Genomic DNA, 19,573 nt, shown 5'->3' with positions numbered 1-19,573 from the left:
CGAGACCACAAGCGGGAAACACAACAGCCTCGGTCGGCATGACAACAGTAGTAGCGAGCAGCAGGAGAGGTCAGGAGGAACAAACCAAGAAGAGAAAATGGTGAGCAGAAACGTGCACTTCTGGAGCAATGAGGAGACAGAGTTCATGCTCATTCAGCTTAAGGAGTTGAATATATTAAAATTCATGGACGGGAGAAAAACGCGCAATGGAGAACACGGAACTGATAACTTTGTTTACATGCTTGAATAGCTCTTCATGACGACAACCGGAAGTGTACCAGTGTTGCCAGATACTACTGACATTTTCCAGCCCAAAATATGTTCATAACCCGCCAAAATGCCCTTGAAACCGTCCAATCTGGCAACAGAGTGTACCAACACGATGGGGCGTGTAGCGCAACCTGTGGCTCGGGTGCACAATGTACCTCACACAATAGCTCCATTTCCTTGTGTGCATATAGGATTGGATTTCTCTGGCACCCCTGCTGGGACCCTTTGCTCGATTACCGACAGCAGCTCGATTTGGATGTGCATGTAAACGCACTGACTGCTGTAAGGGAGAAGTCAGATTTCATGGTTGGTACCGAAGAACAAAAGCAAGAGCCTCTTTCTCCATTTTCCACTAATGTTCAGTGTTCTATAATGAGAAATCAAATGCAATACAGATGTCAAACTCAATCCCAGAATGCACTGCAGCTATACAGCGCAGTTGTGCTGAGTTACACCAGAGGCTTGGCCAGTTGGTGATCTGATTGAGCTTTATGAGCTTGATGGTGGTACTGGTGTAAAAGTTGAAGCTTTAGAAGCGGTCCTGTTTGAGCAGTGTATAGATGAGCTGGACAGATTAGAGCACTAAAGTGCTGCCACATCGGTCTCTGAGTAGGGATGAAGCACAGGTCAAAGCTTATTGGCAGTCAAAAGGTGTTGGCAACGTAGGAAACCTGTTAAAGTGGAAAAAGTCTAGCGTGACAATGAAATGTTTAAACTCAATTTCAGTTTTCACTTCATTATCTTGGGCATGTGCTAATAATTTGAGGTTAATATTCAAATTGTTAGTGGCTTTTTTTTTTTTTTTTTTTTAAATATGTGACTTTGAGACTCAAGCCTGAGCAGTTGTAGTACTGTTCAAGTCACAAACTTCAATTGCATCTATCCGAATAAAGCCTAAACATCTTAAAGGTCCCATGGCATGAAATTCACTTTGAGGTTTTTTTAACGTTAAAATGAGTTCCTCTGACCTCCTTAAGTCACCCCAGTGGCTAGAAATTTCATAATGTGTAAACCAAACTATGCCCAACATTTGAGAATGGGGCGTCAAAACGGCGCGTTGATAAACTCTTCCCTTGCCTACGTCAGCAAGGGAGATGATCCCCATGCCCCCCCCGGATTCCCACCCACTGTATGAATTGCCCGCCCAGTTGTAGTGAGGAGACCATAGAGGACACAACATGGCATCACCTCAGCGAGCTAAACATGGAAGTTGCGCTGTACATGGATGTGACAACACAGAAAGGAGTCTGTTTTTACTGCCGACGGGAGAGCCCCTGAAGACGCAGTGGCTTAATTTTATTTACTTCAATAATACGCCGTCGAGTCTACCTAAGACGGTGTATGTTTGTCGGAAGCATTTTCCTGATGAATGTTTCCACAACTTGGAACAGTACAGGGCAGGTTTTGCACATCAACTGCCACTGAAGCCTGGGTCCGTACCAAGCATCCCTGCCGCATCAGCCACAAACACCGAACAAGTAAGTGTATAATTGGTCGTTTTGCCGTGTTTTAAAATCGGTGCCACGTTAGCCTTGCAATGGCTACATTAGCTGTGCAGCTAACCGCTTCCTGCAGTTAGCCAGGTACTCTGTGCTACAAAACCAAAAAGCATGCAGCATGCTCTGTTATAATAGCCAGTCAAAACAGTTTTTACAAAGGCACCTTTTTTTTTAAGTCACTCGTTCATTTTATTTGTTTGTTCAGTAAAAACCCAAACATTTGTTGAATTTATTTTATTTCTTCGCGTCGCACCTTAATGACGTCAGCGCGCGGTATTTTTCCCTTCGCGGTTTGTTCCTTCTCTCTCGCCATAGTAAGACACCCACATCCGCTTGTTCTGACCCACTGTAGGTAGCGTCACAGTGCTGTTAGCCAATCAGAGGTAACACGTTTACATGTCATGAATATTAAGGCCCACCCTCTACCCTTCCCCGCCTCCATGCTTCTCATTAGCAAAACGACGCACTGGGAAAAGCGCTGAAATGGGGCTTTCTCCCAGGAGGCTATATCTACGTGCCGATGGTTCATTTCGAGAAAGGCTGCGGATATAACATCCGGAAACCTCCACGAGCCCGTTTAAAGCATCAACAAACCACCATGCCATGGGACCTTTAACATGGCCTAGTTTCTGCATGCAACACCAGAAGAGGGCGCTTTTCTGAGTGTCATTAAATGTCATTTCTTTTGATTCCTTATTGTTTATTGGACAGGGTTGTGGTGATTTTTGAAAGTCATCTTTGCAAATTGTGGATGTTCAAGCACATGTTCAATCCTAGTCCTAAAAAAAAAACAGGTTTCATTCACGAGATGAGAATAATGATGTACACCAACATATTAGATCTGCTTGAAAGCATTGTGTATCTACATCTCACATCATGCTTTATTATTAAACATCCACTCGGCAATGTTTCAGTCGTATAGCACGTTCAAGACAATTTTAAAGTGTGTGCTAATCCAGATGTATCTTTAACAAGCATGTCGTAGGCAGTGGCACAGAAGCTCTGAGATGACATGACAAGAATGCATCCTCTTTTGGGTGTTACCAGAAAGTGCGACTAGAAATCTGTCTATACTGTTGACAGTATTGCGTGTTGGAAGACGTTTGGTATGCAGATTGTCATCGTAGTAACATTGGCAGTTCTGTACTTGCAAGTCCATGTTATCCAGGTGAGATTATCTACTACTTGATAAGGGTGAGACTTGGGTATAAACTGCTTTGAGGGAAATGCAGATTTCTAGCGTATCCATGTGGGATCTTCCACAGCAGCAGTCGCAAGGGCTGAAGTAAAGCATCAGGGTGAATCTGGGGAGAGGAACCACAGCAGTTGGCGCGTGCCAGGATCTGGAACCAGCATCATGTATTAGGCAGCAGGAGTACATGTACAGCGAGAGAAGGGTGACTAGTGTGCTCTGATCATACAGTGGTTCAAAAGGGTGCGTGTTTGCAGATTGCAGGCTGGGACTCAAGCTATAACAGCATAACTTGCAACTAAAAACAAACAGGATATAGAAATCACTCTCTACCCACAAAACATGATCGTAAAGCAAATTGCTGTTTAGCTTTGAAGGTGGTTTATTGGCGCCTTCAAATGCAGTTAGGTTTATCGTGTACCATGAAGTATTGTTCAGCTGATGGAAAGTTAATTTTGGAATTCAGTTTTCTTTAATTTTATACAGCTGAGAAATATTGATCTTCCCAAAAGCCTCCTCTTTTGATTATGCCTCTGCATTTCCTGCATTCCCCACATGTTGGCTTGTGAAATTAACGTTAGCCTTGGCGGCTTCTAGATGCCACTGCTTAGCAGTAGTGTTCTCATGACAAACGCAGAGTGTTTTCATGTACACAGCAGCCTGTGCTTTAATCATGAGCGCTATTTAAAGGCAGCATTTTTCACATAGAGCACGTCTTTGTGCCGCAGTGGCCCCTAGAGCTGGATCATGTGACCACAGGGACAAATGTAGTCCGTTCATATAGTACATGCATGATGGAGCTGTGATTTTTCAGCAACTGTGCTGAGGGATGAATGGAGATCTTGTCCTGTGCAATCAAATAAACGTAAAGCAACACAGCCACAGTTGGCTCGAATAATTGCATGGCTCAATCTTGTGGTGCGCGTGGTCTGAGGTTTTTAAGCTTCCCACTCAACTTTAGTTTCTAGTTGCAATGGGTTCCCCTTTACTGTTTTTGGTGCACAGGAATGTAAAACTTGTAGTGATGGTGTTGTCCTGTCCAACCTCTTGTTAAATATGTCCGATTTAGGACGTACAGATCGTTGGTGCCTGTGGTGATTTGGATGTAGTTAATACAGTTAGACTAGCAAAGCAAGCAAAGATGTTAGTACAAAGACTAGCTTGCAACATGTATGCTGGACAACCGGCTTTCATACCGATATTAGTTATGACTTGATTTGTTTACCTAGATTTAGAAGCTAAACATGGTTAATATTGTTGCTTGAGAGTTCTGAAGAGAGAATGACAGTTTGGATGTTCCACATGGCTCCCAGAACAATTAAACAAATTAAGTATTTGTATGATTTTTGTTTGTCAAATTTTTGCATTTAGTAGTCTTTAGAATTTTAATCCATCGCTGAGGGTTAACGATCATCCAGGCCAGACTTATCACACTTCAGCACTAATGTGAGGATCATGTGATCCTGTTGGTTCAAGCCCTCTGCTGTATCGCGAGCAGTCTTAAACGAAACCAACTGCCTCTTGGGACGGTGTTTTTATAAATCAACAATCTGCTTGTACAACCCTGATTCCAAAAAAGTTGGGACAAAGTACAAATTGTAAATAAAAACAGAATGCAATAATTTACAAATCTCAAACTGATATTGTATTCACAATCGAACATGGACAACATATCAAATGTTGAAAGTGAGACATTTTGAAATTTCATGCCAAATATCGGCTCATTTGAAATTTCATGACAGCAACACATCTCAAAGTTGGGACAGGGGCAATAAGAGGCTGGAAAAGTTAAAGGTACAAAAAAGGAACAGCTGGAGGACCAAATTGCAACTCATTAGGTCAATTGGCAATAGGTCATTAACATGACTGGGTATAAAAAGAGCATCTTGGAATGGCAGCGGCTCTCAGAAGTAAAGATGGGAAGAGGATCACCAATCCCCCTAATTCTGCACCGACAAATAGTGGAACAATATCAGAAAGGAGTTTGACAGTGTAAAATTGCAAAGAGTTTGAACATATCTACAGTGCATAATATCAAAAGATTCAGAGAATCTGGAAGAAACTCTGTGCGTAAGGGTCAAGGCCGGAAAACCATACTGGGTGCCCGTGATCTTCGGGCCCTTAGATGGCACTGCATCACATACAGGCATGCTTCTGTATTGGAAATCACAAAATGGGCTCAGGAATATTTCCAGAGAACATTATCTGTGAACACAATTCACCGTGCCATCCGCCGTTGCCAGCTAAAACTCTATATAGTTCAAAGAAGCCGCTGTATCTAAACACAATCCAGAAGCGCAGACGTCTTCTCTGGGCCAAGGCTCATTTAAAATGGACTGTGGCAAAGTGGAAAACTGTTCTGTGGTCAGATGAATCAAAATGTAAAGTTCTCTATGGAAATCAGGGACGCCGTGTCATTCGGACTAAAGAGGAGAAGGACGACCCAATTTGTTATCAGCGCTCAGTTCAGAAGCCTGCATCTCTGGTGGTATGGGGTTGCATTAGTGCGTGTGCCATGGGCAGCTTGCACATCTGGAAAGACACCATCAATGCTGAAAGGTATACCTAGGTTCTAGAGCAACATATGCTCCCATCCAGACGACGTCTCTTTCAGGGAAGACCTTGCATTTTCCAACATGACAAGGCCAAACCACATACTGCATCAATTATAGCATCATGGCTGCGTAGAAGAAGGGTCCGGGTACTGAACTGGCCAGCCTGCGGTCCAGATCTTTCACCCATAAACATTTGGCGCATCATAAAACGGAAGCTACGACAGAAAAGACCTAAGACAGTTGAGCAACTAGAATCCTACATTAGACAAGAATGGGTTAACATTCCTATCCCTAAACTTGAGCAACTTGTCTCCTCAGTCCCCAGACGTTTACAGACTGTTGTAAAGAGAAAAGGGGATGTCTCACAGTGGTAAACATGGCCTTGTCCCAACTTTTTTGAGATGTGTTGTTGTCATGAAATTTAAAATCACCTAATTTTTCTCTTTAAATGATACATTTTCTCAGTTTAAACATTTGGTATGTCATCTATGTTCTATTCTGAATAAAATATGGAATTTTGAAACTTCCACATCATTGCATTCCGTTTTTATTTACAATTTGTACTTTGTCCCAACTTTTTTGGAATCGGGGTTGTAGATGGTGGCAGGTCCTCCCCAATTTCTTCTGGAGGGAATATTACAAGGTAAGGCTTTAAGTCCTTTTGCAGTACATTTGTTTTATGTGGGTTTTTTTTTTTTGGTAATACCAAGATTTACCCCCCGCGCGCGCCCCCCCCCCCCCCCCCCCCCCAAAAAAAAAAAATCCATAACATGCCGTCTGCACTGAGTGCACTTTATTGTGGAAAGCATTGAATTAGACATGATGTATTTTCTGAGTCAAGTCTGGCGACTTATTAGAGGAAGCTCAGGTTCAAAGGTCAAATGCAGACCGTGGGTTAAGGTTATGGTCCTCATGGTTCAGTAAGAGTTCTGTAGGAATTCATGCCCATGGGTTTTTTTTTTTTTTTAATTTAAGTGCTAAAACACCAGTTTGAGTGTTTTTGAGTCAGCAGTGGTCACTGGAAGGACGGTGGGTTCTGATTGGTGTTCAGTGCACAAGAGGAGAAATGGAAACTCAATGCTCTTTCAATATTAGTAAATAGTCTGGGATGATCTGTGGGTGCAGCTCACTTTCACTTCTTTAATTTCCTCTTTTTTGAGAGTGCAATGGATGAAGATAAGTGTACTTGCTATGTATTGGTGAGATGAAACCCACTTGGAGAATGAGACTCCATGCAATTCAGGATGGAACTGGGACCCTGGACTTGCCACCAACGCACTTTTTAGTCTGTACAAAATTTTTAATGACCTCTCGTAGATGCAGTTTGTTGGTGTCGTCTAGGCCTTCAGAGAGGTCCAGATGTATCAGCGTTTCAAATGTTTAACTTCCGTTCTCCAATTTCTTTTTCATTATTCTCCTAATTGTAATTTAGCCTCATTTTCTATCAAATTTGCTTCAGAAATGAAAGGGTTACTGTCCTGAAGACATTAAAATTGAGTTATGCAATGAGATTTGTTTGTCTCTTGGCTGAGAAGAGTTTAGAGCTGGCTCACTCATTGGTTAGGACTTCATTGCTGGGACAGAAGGCCATGGCGGTGTATGTTTATGTAGGAAGTGACATTAATTAACCAGTCAGATTGATTTATAGTGGGAGGGACCAACAATTTACCGCCCTAGGCCTTCTTGAAGGCCAACATGAGTAACTTTTTTTTTTTTTGAGTTGTTCCTCAGTAGTGTTGGCAAATGTTAGTGGTCGAGCCAGTGCTATTGAGAGCAAGTAGTACAGGGTAATGACCGAGAAACTAAGATTTCTGTCAAGACTCTTTCACGCATGCTTGACACTTAATTTCCCTGATGTAATTTACTTGGGTATTTTTTAAATCAACATCGACAATGGTGCTACCTGGTGGCCTGCTGCTAATCCTTTGCTCTGTTGCTGTTTTGGTGTCTGGCTAAGTTCTGGCTTGAAGAGTAACCATTTGCCACTTAAACAGTGTAGTGTGCTAAAGTAAAGGGTGGATTATTATTTTTTTTTTTAGGTTTTTCAATGTATAAAATGAAACACTGATCTAGAAGCTTTCTGCTTCCTTGCTTAATTGTTCTGAATGTCTTTAAAAATGGCAGTGTTGATGGGCTGAAAGATGACTTTTTATTGGGACTTATTCAGTAGGTTTGCGTCACACGATGGAAAAAATGCTTATGCATACGAAACTTTGCTCGCGATGCCTCCTCCTTGATTACTCTGAACACTATGAATTGGAACCTCAAGATGTTGGACATTTGATCAATTTCTGTCTCATCCTACACAAGGTAGAATTGCAGAATCAAGGGGACATCAGTCGGAGTTTTGGAAAGTGCCATGTCTTCTGGTTTTCTTTAGACAACTCGTGATGGAGGAACTGTGATATGTCACCACTGGTTGGTGAGGATCATGATGCAAAGACTGACGAGTGCAGTGGTTTCAGATTGATCAGGTTCTCTGAAATCCAGTGCGTTTTGGTTTCTGCAGTTCCGCCAGTGGGAATGGTTGTGTTTTCCTGGCCGTGCATGTGTGCAAGGTCTACTACACATGCGTGTCTGATGTTGACATTATCTCGCATCAGATAACACCCAGCCCAGCACGTCTGCTCCAGGGTCAGTAGTTTCTCACTGAAGCATTACAGCAAAATGCTTGGGTCAAGTCTTGTGGTTAAGGCAGAGATGAGATGCATAAGGTATGAGGTGATTCTTGAGTGAACACACCACGTGGATGGGGGAATTTTCTTCATCCTCCATAGCATGATTATTCAAACCCAACCCTCCCCAAATATGGTATGGTGTATGCGTGGTATAGACCCTTTTCAGTCATGTGACCTTCGTAAACGCGACCGCCATTTTGGACATGTAGTGGACTTCGGCTCGAATCAGTTTGAATGCGAGGAAGGCGACAAACGAAAAACATAAAAGAAAAAGGAGCAAGATGCAGAAAACGCCTTCACTATCCAGCGACGTAGGGCATTTACAGGGCGAGCAGAGGGAGAGGTATTTGCAAAAATTGAGGTTGGCAGGCTTGGAGAACAACGTTTACCTGCTTCCACCAGGATTGTTCACTGACGTACGGAAGTGCACTAAGCTCTCGTCTTTACCTGACTTCGGCCCACATGATCTGTGTACCTATGTCGTTAAAAACCCATCGTCATACACGCCAACGTCCGAGGTTCTGGCGCGCACTCTGGCTTGCTCCAGGAGTGCTCCGGCCGAGGTTCCAGAGCACGCTCCGGCTTGTTCCCCCTCAAATTAAGCGGCGCGCTCCGGAGCAAGCCGGAGCGCGCTGCTTAATTTGAGGGGAACCTCGGCGGGGAGCGCGCTCCGGAACCTCGGACGTTGGCTCCGGCAGCTATTTACACTGGATCCGGTACAGTACAGTAACATACCAGCTACTTGTTGACATTAGCTAGTCAATAGCTACTACAGAAGAACAAAGAGGTTACAATGGGTTATTTTAGCCTATTTGGTTACACACTCGCTGCCACAATGTTAACAGCAATGTAATGCCTTTTCTGGCTAATTTTATTCGTCTTACCTCCAACAAAGTGGTCACTACACAAGCGTTGGTATGCCGAGGGCTGCCAATCTTTCCTGTTAATGGCCGCTATCCATCTTCTCCGTCGGGATCCGATAAAATGATAAACCTTGCCTTGTTTGATGGTTACTACATCCAGGTGCACAACAATATAGTGGCATGATGGAAGTCTTGCTGAAAGTAAAAACTTTCTTTGCTGCCGTTCCTCAATGTTGGCTGTGGTAAACTACTGGTAGTTCATGTCCAAAATGGCGGCTGCGTTTGTCGTGACGTCGCGTGAAAAGGGTCCATAGTTGGACTGCTGGAATGTAGCTGTGCCTAAAGAGCTTGAGGCTGCTTTCATTTGTAATGGAGATGAGAAGCTGGTGAGAACATGCATGACACTTTGCATCTTTGACAGGCCTTTTGCTGTTTTTTGCATATCAGAACTTTTCAGAAGTCATAACTTCATTAGAGTTTGGGGAGGGAGTTAAAGCTCCAGTGTGCTGCCCAGTCCTATGGTTTAGTTGCCTGAAAAGTGGTAGCTAACTTGACATATGTACATGGCGAGCAAGTGCATTCGTACAGACAAAGGGGAAACAAAGGAGTCGGATTTCATTATACTGTTCTGACCAGTTGAACCAGTTTGGTCCTTACATTGCAAGTTTGATCCTTGCATTACAGGGGTTTTTTTTTTTTTGGGGGGGGGGGTGTTAATATTTCAAGTCACTGGCTCTCCCCCCCCCCCCCCCCCCCCACTGCTTAAAATACTCAACTTTTTTTTTTTTAAATAAAATTAAAACAAAAATCTTAGCCTTCAGCAAATAAGGGTGTGTTCTTTTTCTTAAGTCGTTCCTTATCGAATGCCAGTGTTCTCATGGAAATGGTATGCTGAGCCACCAGCAGTGTAGGTTTTTCTTCACATTGATTTTAATCAGTTACAAATAGACTAGTGCTACCCGGTTTAGCAATTACCACCACAGCTTAACCTCTCGTTAACTGGACTTGAACAAGCAAGATATGGAAGTGACGGGACATGTCTTAAAGTATATAAACTGTAGTCTTTGTCAAACAACTTGTTTGTTTCCTAAGGAATAACATGCCATGGATCATGCATACACTGGGGTGGTGTGATGCGGCCATGTATCGTTGTTTTAAACAGCTTTGTTGGATATTAGTCTGATTGGAGGACCATGTCCAATCTTATCAGTCTGAAAAGTCCAGTAAATTGTTGCTTTTAATAACTGAATTGACATCAGCTCATTGAAACCCTGCAGCAGGGTTTTCTAAGAATGTAGTTTAAAAAAAAAAAAACCTCATTCAGAACACGCACACATTTTAAGGTCAGAGTGCAGTTCTAAAATGTCAAGGCTTCATTTGGACCGGAATGGTCCTATTTCTCCAATAGGAGCTGTGGAGAGGGGTTCTGCAGGTGACTTCATCCAGCACCCCCTTAAAAAAAAACAAAAACAAAACAGTAACCTTGGGGGGGGAATGCTGAATATTATGGAAGATTTTCCTAATTAATTTTAGTCTTCACCTTTACACCAAAGTACGATCTGAAGGCTGCAGAGTTTGCATTGCAATGGACAGTTCCAACTGTAGCCAAAAAAATGACTGCTATGTAAGGGATGGACAGTGACCAGCTTGGTGTTGCAAAATGGACCCATTCAGGGTGATTTGAGAGCCTTCTGCTTCATGTTGAGGTCCTGTATGACCCTGTCGGGGGTTTTCACAACGACCAGCTTGATGTACATGATTCCTGACATAACGGTATAGTCTGAAATGTGGTACACTGCTTGTATCGGTGGTTTTTGGCAAAGCTTTGTTTTAATTTCTTAAAAGATGCACGCCAAGAGATTGCATTTAATATTGTGAAACGAGTATAAGAAGTTAGTTCCTCCTCGATTACTTGTGTGATAACAGCCGTTTCCTCACAAGCATCTGCTTTTTGAGTCAAAGATGCAGCTTGCCAGTTTAGAGGAACTAGCAAACACACTCCTGTCCTGAAGACTTTCTTTCCCATGCTGAGAAACTGTACACACTAGTCTGGGATGGGTTTCCCAAAAGCATCGTAGCACAAATCGTTAAATGGTAGAATGGTAGCATTACAATGAACACTCAAAGTTAAGGGGCTTTTGGGGAAACCCACCCGATTGTTGCAAAGTGCGGATGATGTCTGTAAATGCCTCTTAACAAAAAAGCTTCAGTGTCTGAAACTGTTGAGCCATGCTGTTGTATAAAATTGAGCCACAATTCCGACCAATTGGGGATGAGAATTTAGCCATAGGGATGTTAACCGATGACCATTTGACTGATGGTTGACCGAATCAACGTCAACCGGTTAAATTTTTTTTTTTTTTGTCGGTTAAAAAAAAAAATCGTTTTGGAGTGGAGAACCTGGAATCCTAAGTTGTAAACGCTTGGGGCATGCCATGCGGTGTAAGGACGACAGCTGACAAATCAGAAACATCCATTCAGTCATGTCCCGCCCTCCCGCCCCAGTTGAAGACAGCTGCCACTCGGCAAAAGAAAAGTGTGGACACAGGCTTTTTAGCTTACAAATTATGAATATGTTTCGGTCTGTAGCCAACAATGCATGTTATTGCAGATCATATCTCTCCACGCAAACTAAAGGCGCAGATGCCGACTTTTTCACGGCTGAATCGTGCAGATCCTTTTTATGAGAAGAAAACAGTAAATCAGAAAGCTGTGCAGAAACTGCGCAAGTGTGCGCAGCTTTCTGATTTACTGTTCACATACTTCCTAGGTTTCATGGACTGTAATGGCATTTGCTTATTTAGTAATTTTAATACATAATTTACTGATGAAATTATTCAGACACTCCGACCCCCCCCCCCCCCCCCCCCCCCCCAAATCGGATCTGCACGGTTCAGCCGTGAAAAAGGCGGCATCCGCCAAAAGGCGCGCCGTTTGCATCCCTGTTTAAACTCGTAGGTTAACCGGCTAATGAGGCTCGGTGGTCGGTCAAGATTTTTTTTTTTTTTAAAGTTTTCGCCATCCCTAATTGTGGCATATGGCTACGTTTACATTACGTCGAATCAGTGGATCATCAGATTAACGTTCTTAAAACGATTCGCGTTTACACTAAAACCGTTAGCCGTGCACACAGCAACGCCAATACGCGGATACGCTCGGCTCCGCAGGCATCCTGCGCTCCAAATCACTCCGCCCTGAACAGCGAGTGCCCTCTGGAGGGTGCGCACTCCGGCCCTGCGCAGCTCACACAGCGCGCGAGTGAAGTGCACAAGCCACGATTCGGAACTGAGCCGCTGTGTGTGTGATCCCAGCGCATATCACTTACTACTTGCAAGTGGAAGGATGGCAAGCCTAAAGACAATCATAACTACACAATGGGCAGTATTTGCATCAGTATTTGCAGTATTTTCATACTTTTTTATACTCTTTAATGAAAGGTGATACAAGGCGGAAGTCCGCGCCGTTTTTCAGCAGTCGCGTCACATGACCAACGCCAGCGAATCAGGAAGGTGGATGTCACAGTGACGTTGTCCAATGAGACGTCAGCTAGAGCTCAGCACAGCGTATCCGCGTATTTTGAATGTTTACACAGCACCGGAGCTGACACGATCTGGATTGAATACGTGGACGCTGGCGGATTCCCGTTTCCGGGCGGTTTAATGTAAACGGACAGTGCATCCGCGAAGAAAACGAGACAGATACGGTCTAGTGTAAACGTAGCCTAAGGATAAACGTTTCTATGGACCTAAGTGTAGAAAGTATAAAGCCTGGTTAGCTATTCGTGTATAATGTAAGGACCACATTTAGACTGGATGGCTTTCTCTAACTTTTTTTCCCCCCGTGTCTCAGTGCTGAGTCCTTGAGGTTGAGATCCAGCAGAGAGACTTGGTAGTCTCTGGCGAACCCCCCCCTCTACCCCGATCCCTCCTCCCTCACAGGGGCCATGGTGAGTGTGTACTTCCTTATACACCTGGAGTCAGTATTAATGAGACTAGATCTTAAGGAAAACAGTACTTGTCTTATGTGTTTCAGGGTGAAGAGGAGCAGCCCAGTCCAGAGGCTGGGAGTCCAGATGTGGAAAAGGAACATCTGCAGGCAAGACCACTCTTGCGGGATAGCATACAAAAATGCGCACACTTGTTCATCTTTCTGTTTTAATCATTGGTTGTGGCGGTGTGTAGGTCCCGTTCCCGGTGTTGCACGGTGAATGTGTGGAGTATGTGGAAAAGACAGAGGAGGTTGTCATCGCCTTGTCTAGTTACCGCCTTCACATCAAGTTCAAAGACAACATTGTAAATGTGAGTCTCTTTCAAAAGGCTTTGTTCTGTTCATGTCTGTGGTTTTTGTTCTAGAGCACTGCACCATGGTTGTGTATGCTGTGTGGGGAAAAGCAGTGCATGTTTTTGTACATTTGAAAAACTCCAGGCAGAGGGTGCAAAAACATTCATCAGATACGATTCTGTAAAAGCCTACACAATCCAAATTCCCTTCAGAATCTGAGTACGTCAGTGTGTCATTGTTGAAATATTTAACCTTGGACTGACTTCCTCTTCTAGCTCACATTCTTCTCTTATCTCTCCATCCTTCATGTTTTCTCAGGTCCCTCTGCAGCTGATAGAAAGTGTGGAGTGTCGAGATTTGACTCAGCTTCACCTCACCTGTAAGGACTGCAAGGTTATGAGGTGCGTGTTAGGGATGTGCTTTCTGAGTTAAGATTGAGAACATTTTTAATTAGTCTCGTGCCACTTAAATCCACTTGGCAGCAGACTGTAGACTTGTTGAAGGTTGTTTCCCTCAGTGTACCAGTGAAAGTCAAGCGAGTGGCCACCAATACAGAGATCTGCGCATTATTATAGTTACTTGCACTACGTTCAGACTGCAACCTGAAACGACCCATATCGGATTTGTTGTGAAATCCGACTTTTTTGTTAGGCCGTTCACATTACCAATTATATGAGACTTGTATGCGATCTCCAATATGAACGGAAAACGACCCAAAAGTGTCCCGCATGCGCAAATTGACACGTAATAAGCACATCTACGTAAACCAAAAAAAGCACACTCTTCAAGTTTGCAAGTAAAGCATGGAGATGAGGCGAGACCTGGCGATGTGGTTTTTGTGGCGGCGGAACTCACACAATCTGATTTAATGTGGGCAGCAGACTAATGAGACCGAAGGTGTCAAATTACTGGAAATTTCCCGAACAATCTTATCTTGTAATACAGGATGATTTAACATCCAGGTCCCTACCAAATCCACCATTAGCTTGATCAATTCTATAAAAGTCTATTTAAATTCTGAAAACTGTACAAATGTTGTTGTTTTCCACCAAAGAGGCGGGATTAGCCAATGCAGAATAGTGACGTTTGTCTCTTGTTGATGACGTGTAGGTCGCATGAATGCGACCTGTCCGGTCAGACTGCAGTCACATGTGAAAATAACGGATATGCATCGGAATTAGGACCACATATCCAAGCGGCCTGGGTCGCATGTGAAAAAATCAGATCTGTGTCGTTCCGATTGTCAATAAATCAGATACAGGTCGCATATGGGCAAAAAAAAATCGGATGTGGGTCGTTTCAGGGTGCAGTCTGAACGTAGTCTAAGACAACACACGAAATGGATGCTCCCATGCGATGTGTGGATCATGTTCTGGTGAGAGTACTGATCTAGTTTGGATATTGGTATCCTTTCAGCTATAACAATGCACTTATTCAGGTGATAAAATATTTAAAACAGAACCCAAGTATGAACTTTATGCTAATTAAACATGTCCTGCATGTGCAAGACAATAATGAAATTGGCATAAGATGAATTGGAATCTTTGTGAACACGAAATTTGCCTGATGTTCTATAGACTTATAGTAGGCATATAGGTCTAGATCTACTGGAGTTAAAGGGAGTGGGTGTTATGAGTTTTAGGCCTTTTAAAATGGTCCCTGGCTTTAAGGTTAATGCTATGCTGTAAGGGTTCATGAAGAGCTATTTGATTAATAGCTGGGAGAGCAAAAAAAAATGCATCTCTTAATATGGTACCAGTCAAGTATAGTTTGGTGATTTTTCACGATAATGGACTCAAGCACCAAATACTGACTTGCATTTAGCAGATGCCAGAGTGATGTCACAAAGTTCAGTGCCGACTGAAAAAGTAACAGTAACCCTTGCCCTGTGTCCGAAATCGCTCACTATATAGTGAGGGCTCCATTTTGTAGTGCTGTCTGAAACGTTAGTGAGGATTATTACACCCTAGAAAGTGCACTCAAGGTATCCCACAGTGCATCACAAAGCGTACAACTGGTAGTCACTAACCAAGCAGTATATCCCATCATGCATTGTGGAAAGAAATCGAGTCTCAAATTTGATTTAATAAAAGGTAGTTGCAAAGAAGGTTTTCAGCCTTGATTTCAAAAGAACTTAAAGATGCAGGTACTTTTTTTTTTTTTTTAAATTAATGCAGGGAATACGTTCAGTATAATATATGCATCACAAAATACATGCATGTATTTATTTTGAAAATCCACTAGTCACCTGATCTGGCATGTTTTAAATGTGTGATAGTAATGATGGAAGTGTCCCAAAGCACTTTTTCATTTTACCAATGAGCTCACTATATAGTAATTCCCTATATAGGGAGTAGTGAACGAGAGCCATTTTGGACACAGGGTTGGTGTAATATTCTGTGGAAATAAGTCAAGGAAAACAAGCCAAGTATACAAATGAGCTGCCGTGGTTCTGCTAAATCGACAAGGATAACGCCCCAGTGTTAACACGAAGTCATCATGACCAGGCTAGATATTACACAGCCTGGGTTGGTCGAGACTGCTGCACAATTGTGCATTGGGCAGGGAAGTGGGGGAGGGGTGCAGCATGAAGAGGTGGGTCTTCGGTCTGTGCTTGAAAGTGGTCAGGAAGTCGGCAGTTCTGACCTCGATAGGAAGGTCATTCCACCAACAGGGAGCCAGGACATGCAGCAGTCTTGAAGCAGATGGAAACACGAGGGTAACGGAGTAGCACGTGCCTCACAAGCAGGTGTTCTAATCATGAAAACAGTCTGCAGAACACAAACTTGGCCTGCTCTAGAAGTATTCTGTGGTTTCTGTACACATTAGCAGAGTATAGCAAGTATTAAAGTACTGTGTTTGTTGTTTATGCAGAAACTCGCTGAATTTTTGAAAGGGTTTGAACTTTCAAGCACTACTATAGCGTTAGGGTCTAGTAGAGCTTGACCAGATGCTCACAGCAACCTCTTTTAGCCTGAATAATATACACTTTCAATTATTGTGAATTGTCACAAAAGCTATACTCTACTCAGACCTGTTTACTCCTACGATTTGTCCGTAGTCCCTACGATTTTTCAAAACAAAATACGGACTACGAATTCTTGTCCAAAAACTACGATTTATGGCCGAAATGTTGCCAAATGTTTCATGACTATCATTTATTGTGGGACTCAAACATCGATCGTATAGTCATGGGCGCGGCCATGTTTAATCACGTTTAAGCCACGTTTACCGTACGTTACATTGTGGGAAGGTTCCATTGTTTCAACTTTGGTTTCTGAGCACACAATCATGGCGGCCGCCGAAGCGAAAGGCTGATGGCATTATTGATAGTCCTGCAAAGAAATACCAGAAGTCGTCGCAAAAATATAAAGACTCCCATCACGATCTGTGGCCATGCCTTATGGTCTCTGAAGTATTTTTTCTTATTGTAGCATCCTAAATAAGTATTACTGCTAGTCTTCTGGTTATTTCAGAGATAATGAAATGTATGAGGAGTCAACAAGTAGACCTTAGAGTCTAGGCTTGGTAATATGAGGATTATGGAGCAGATCTAGAATCTTACATGGGTTTGCTTTTTGGTTCTCACAGGTGCTTAACTTGACAGAAAAAATAAGACCGGTGCTAGATTTTAATTTTTTAAACTTTGTTCATGTAATCTATCACTTACTTTCAACTTGAATGAGGACTATTATCTAATAGGCTGCTTTCTACTTTTTGTCTTCGATACAATACATAGATTGGACCCCAGTAAAATTCCTACTGACAGCTTACCAAAACTACTGACAAGATACTGCAAGACTACTGACAGGGCAAATTTGGGGTAAACAGGTCTGTCTACTGCTCCATATTAGATATTGACCAGATGCTCGAATAGGCAATCGTATGCTCACTGCTTCCTGAATTAGCAGACCCCTTTTACACATGGGGGTGGGGTGTTTTTAAAACCACTTTAGGATCTTGCACGGTGACTAATGTTCAGTGATGTCTTAAGAGGTTGTGTGTGGGGTGTGTAGAATGAACCTGAATGCTGTTCTCAGGTGTGAATTCAGTGCGTCAGAGCAGGCTCAGGACTGGCTGCGGCGACTCACTGCAGCTGTACACCCTCCCACTCGCCTCAACGAGCTCTTTGCCTTTGCCTTCCACACCTGCAGTGCCAGCGCACCAGCTGAGCCAGACCTGCATAAGAATTGCCACACTGGTACAGGTTACACAACACTTCTGCTCACACACTGTCTTGCATAATTATACAGATGTACAGGACTTGAGACTAATTTCTCTCGCTTTGGGTTGTTGGGAGGAAATCCTGCAAGTTGAAAGTCGAGACTGGGTTTAAAGTGCTAATTTGCGAAGTTGGCCCTTGTTTCATTGAGGGTGTGTGTTTTGTGTGATCTCCAGGAGAACATGTGAGGAACCGATTTAAATATGAAGTGTGCAGGATGGGCTTTGACACCCACAGTGCCTGGAGAATCTCTGATGTTAACAACAATTACAGGTGACCGCTTTCTTTATTTGGGACAATTATCACAAGTCAATACTTCAGTGGGGAGATTCATGGGGGCAGATAATCGCATCATTGCACAACTAAGAATCGGACTTTCAGTGTCATAAACTGACTTGTGCGTGATTCTCTTTATAGCGTTAAAATGCATTTAGTATTCAAACATCTGAGCCTCGACTGTTACACTTTCATGTACAGAGCAAACGTTAGCATTAGCTATTCCTGTAAACCAAAGAAGGTAACGTCACTTGGTTGAAATGACCAATAGATAGTCATTGTTAAAATAAATGACCTTTAGGGAGAGCTTGAATGTCTGAAGGCTAAAAAAAAAAAAATCCGTTCATGTAAGAATAATTTACACTCCCCTTTTGACTTGGTATACATGCTCCCTACAAAGGAGACGTGATGGCATTTATACATCCTGTGTAGTGCACTATAAACTGTTTCTTGGGATTCAGCTACAGAATAAGATTAACTAACTGCAGTTGGAAGTTTTGTTTGCTTTTGAGACGAGTCATTTTGCCAGAAGGTTTAAGAAATGTTTATAATGAATTATGATGGCAAGTAAAAGCCAAATGTGGTGTTACACATTCAAATGTAACTTTTAAAATTTGAATATGTAAAGAACATGAAAATGGAGTAGTATTTCAACACCTGACATCTTGCCAAAGCCCTAACAAACACAATAAGCCAAGATGGATATTTTTGAATTGTGTGTTTTTTTTTTTTTAAATAAATATATAGACTTAATACTTGAGGGGAAGACACTGGTTACAAAAGGCAAAAATCAAGATGTGTAAATGGATTTTGTAATCTCTTGCCCTCTTCAAATAAAATTTAAATGGAATCCTGAGTGCTCATGAGATTTACACCACTAATGTGTAAATGTGAGGTTACTAAGAGTAACTTTGTAGAGGTGTTTAAATTAGCGAAGGCGATGTCCGATGCTGTAGTATGCTCTGGCCCCATCCCAATGCGGCGTGGCGATGTAGCTTACAGCAGGTTATGGTCGCTGAACTGCTGGCTGTCCAGGTGGTGCTCTGAAAACAGTGTGGGCTTTATAGATAATTGGGCTAATTTTGAGGGCACTGCTGGCCTGTTAGGGCGGGACGGTATCCATCCCACTCGGGAAGGTGCTGCTCTCATTTCCTGCAGCATAGGTCATAGTCTCAGAACAGGCCTAGTTAATTTCTGACAATCCAGAGCCAAGGCCAGGGAGCAGACGAACAGGCTAAACCGACTGTCTGCTAGCTGCACAGAGTCGTCACTCAGGGCCCACTACATCGAGACTGTGTCTGTTCCCCGAGCTCAACAAAAAGGTAGAAATTTTCAGAGAGTTTGTTCCAGTAACCTAATCAATATAAAATTAGATCAGACTGACTGTACAGCTGCTGCCAGCACCTTTGATCTAAAGGTGGGGCTATTAAATATTAGATCTCTTACATCTAAAGCGCTAATGGTTAATGAACTCATTACTGATCAGGAGTTTAATGTACTGTGTTTAACAGAAACATGGATTAAGCCAAATGAATATATAGCATTAAATGAAGCAAGTCCTCCTGGATACAGTTATATACACCAGCCTCGTCTAACTGGCAGAGGAGGAGGCGTCGCGGTTATTTATAACGATTATCTAGGTGTAACACACAAACCTGGTTATAAATTTAATACATTTGAAGTTCTTCATACTCATATAATGTATGTAGCCTCGAAAAATAAGTCTACCCAGTTAAT

General features: G+C 42.8%; 1 protein-coding gene across 3 annotated transcripts in view; it reads left to right on the top strand.

Moving 5' to 3' along the window:
* The window catches only part of LOC132875583 (myotubularin-related protein 3), a 58,069-nt gene that overhangs the window by 7,393 nt on the left and 31,103 nt on the right, over positions 1-19,573 (top strand). For 2 of the 3 annotated variants that reach the window (XM_060912465.1, XM_060912466.1), the window contains exons 2-7: positions 12,907-13,003; positions 13,090-13,152; positions 13,239-13,355; positions 13,657-13,739; positions 17,379-17,539; positions 17,737-17,833. In XM_060912465.1, the coding sequence (XP_060768448.1) occupies positions 13,001-13,003; positions 13,090-13,152; positions 13,239-13,355; positions 13,657-13,739; positions 17,379-17,539; positions 17,737-17,833 (524 nt within the window). In that variant the 5' untranslated portion in view covers positions 12,907-13,000. Of the gene's footprint in view, positions 1-12,906; positions 13,004-13,089; positions 13,153-13,238; positions 13,558-13,656; positions 13,740-17,378; positions 17,540-17,736; positions 17,834-19,573 lie in introns of those variants that run through there. The other variant, XM_060912467.1, reaches the window with a different exon arrangement.

The sequence above is a fragment of the Neoarius graeffei genome, chromosome 28 (genome assembly GCF_027579695.1).
Source record: "Neoarius graeffei isolate fNeoGra1 chromosome 28, fNeoGra1.pri, whole genome shotgun sequence".
Taxonomy (NCBI): domain Eukaryota; kingdom Metazoa; phylum Chordata; class Actinopteri; order Siluriformes; family Ariidae; genus Neoarius; species Neoarius graeffei.
Note: the sequence above shows the minus strand (reverse complement) of the source record. Positions and strands in the feature narration are given on the sequence as shown.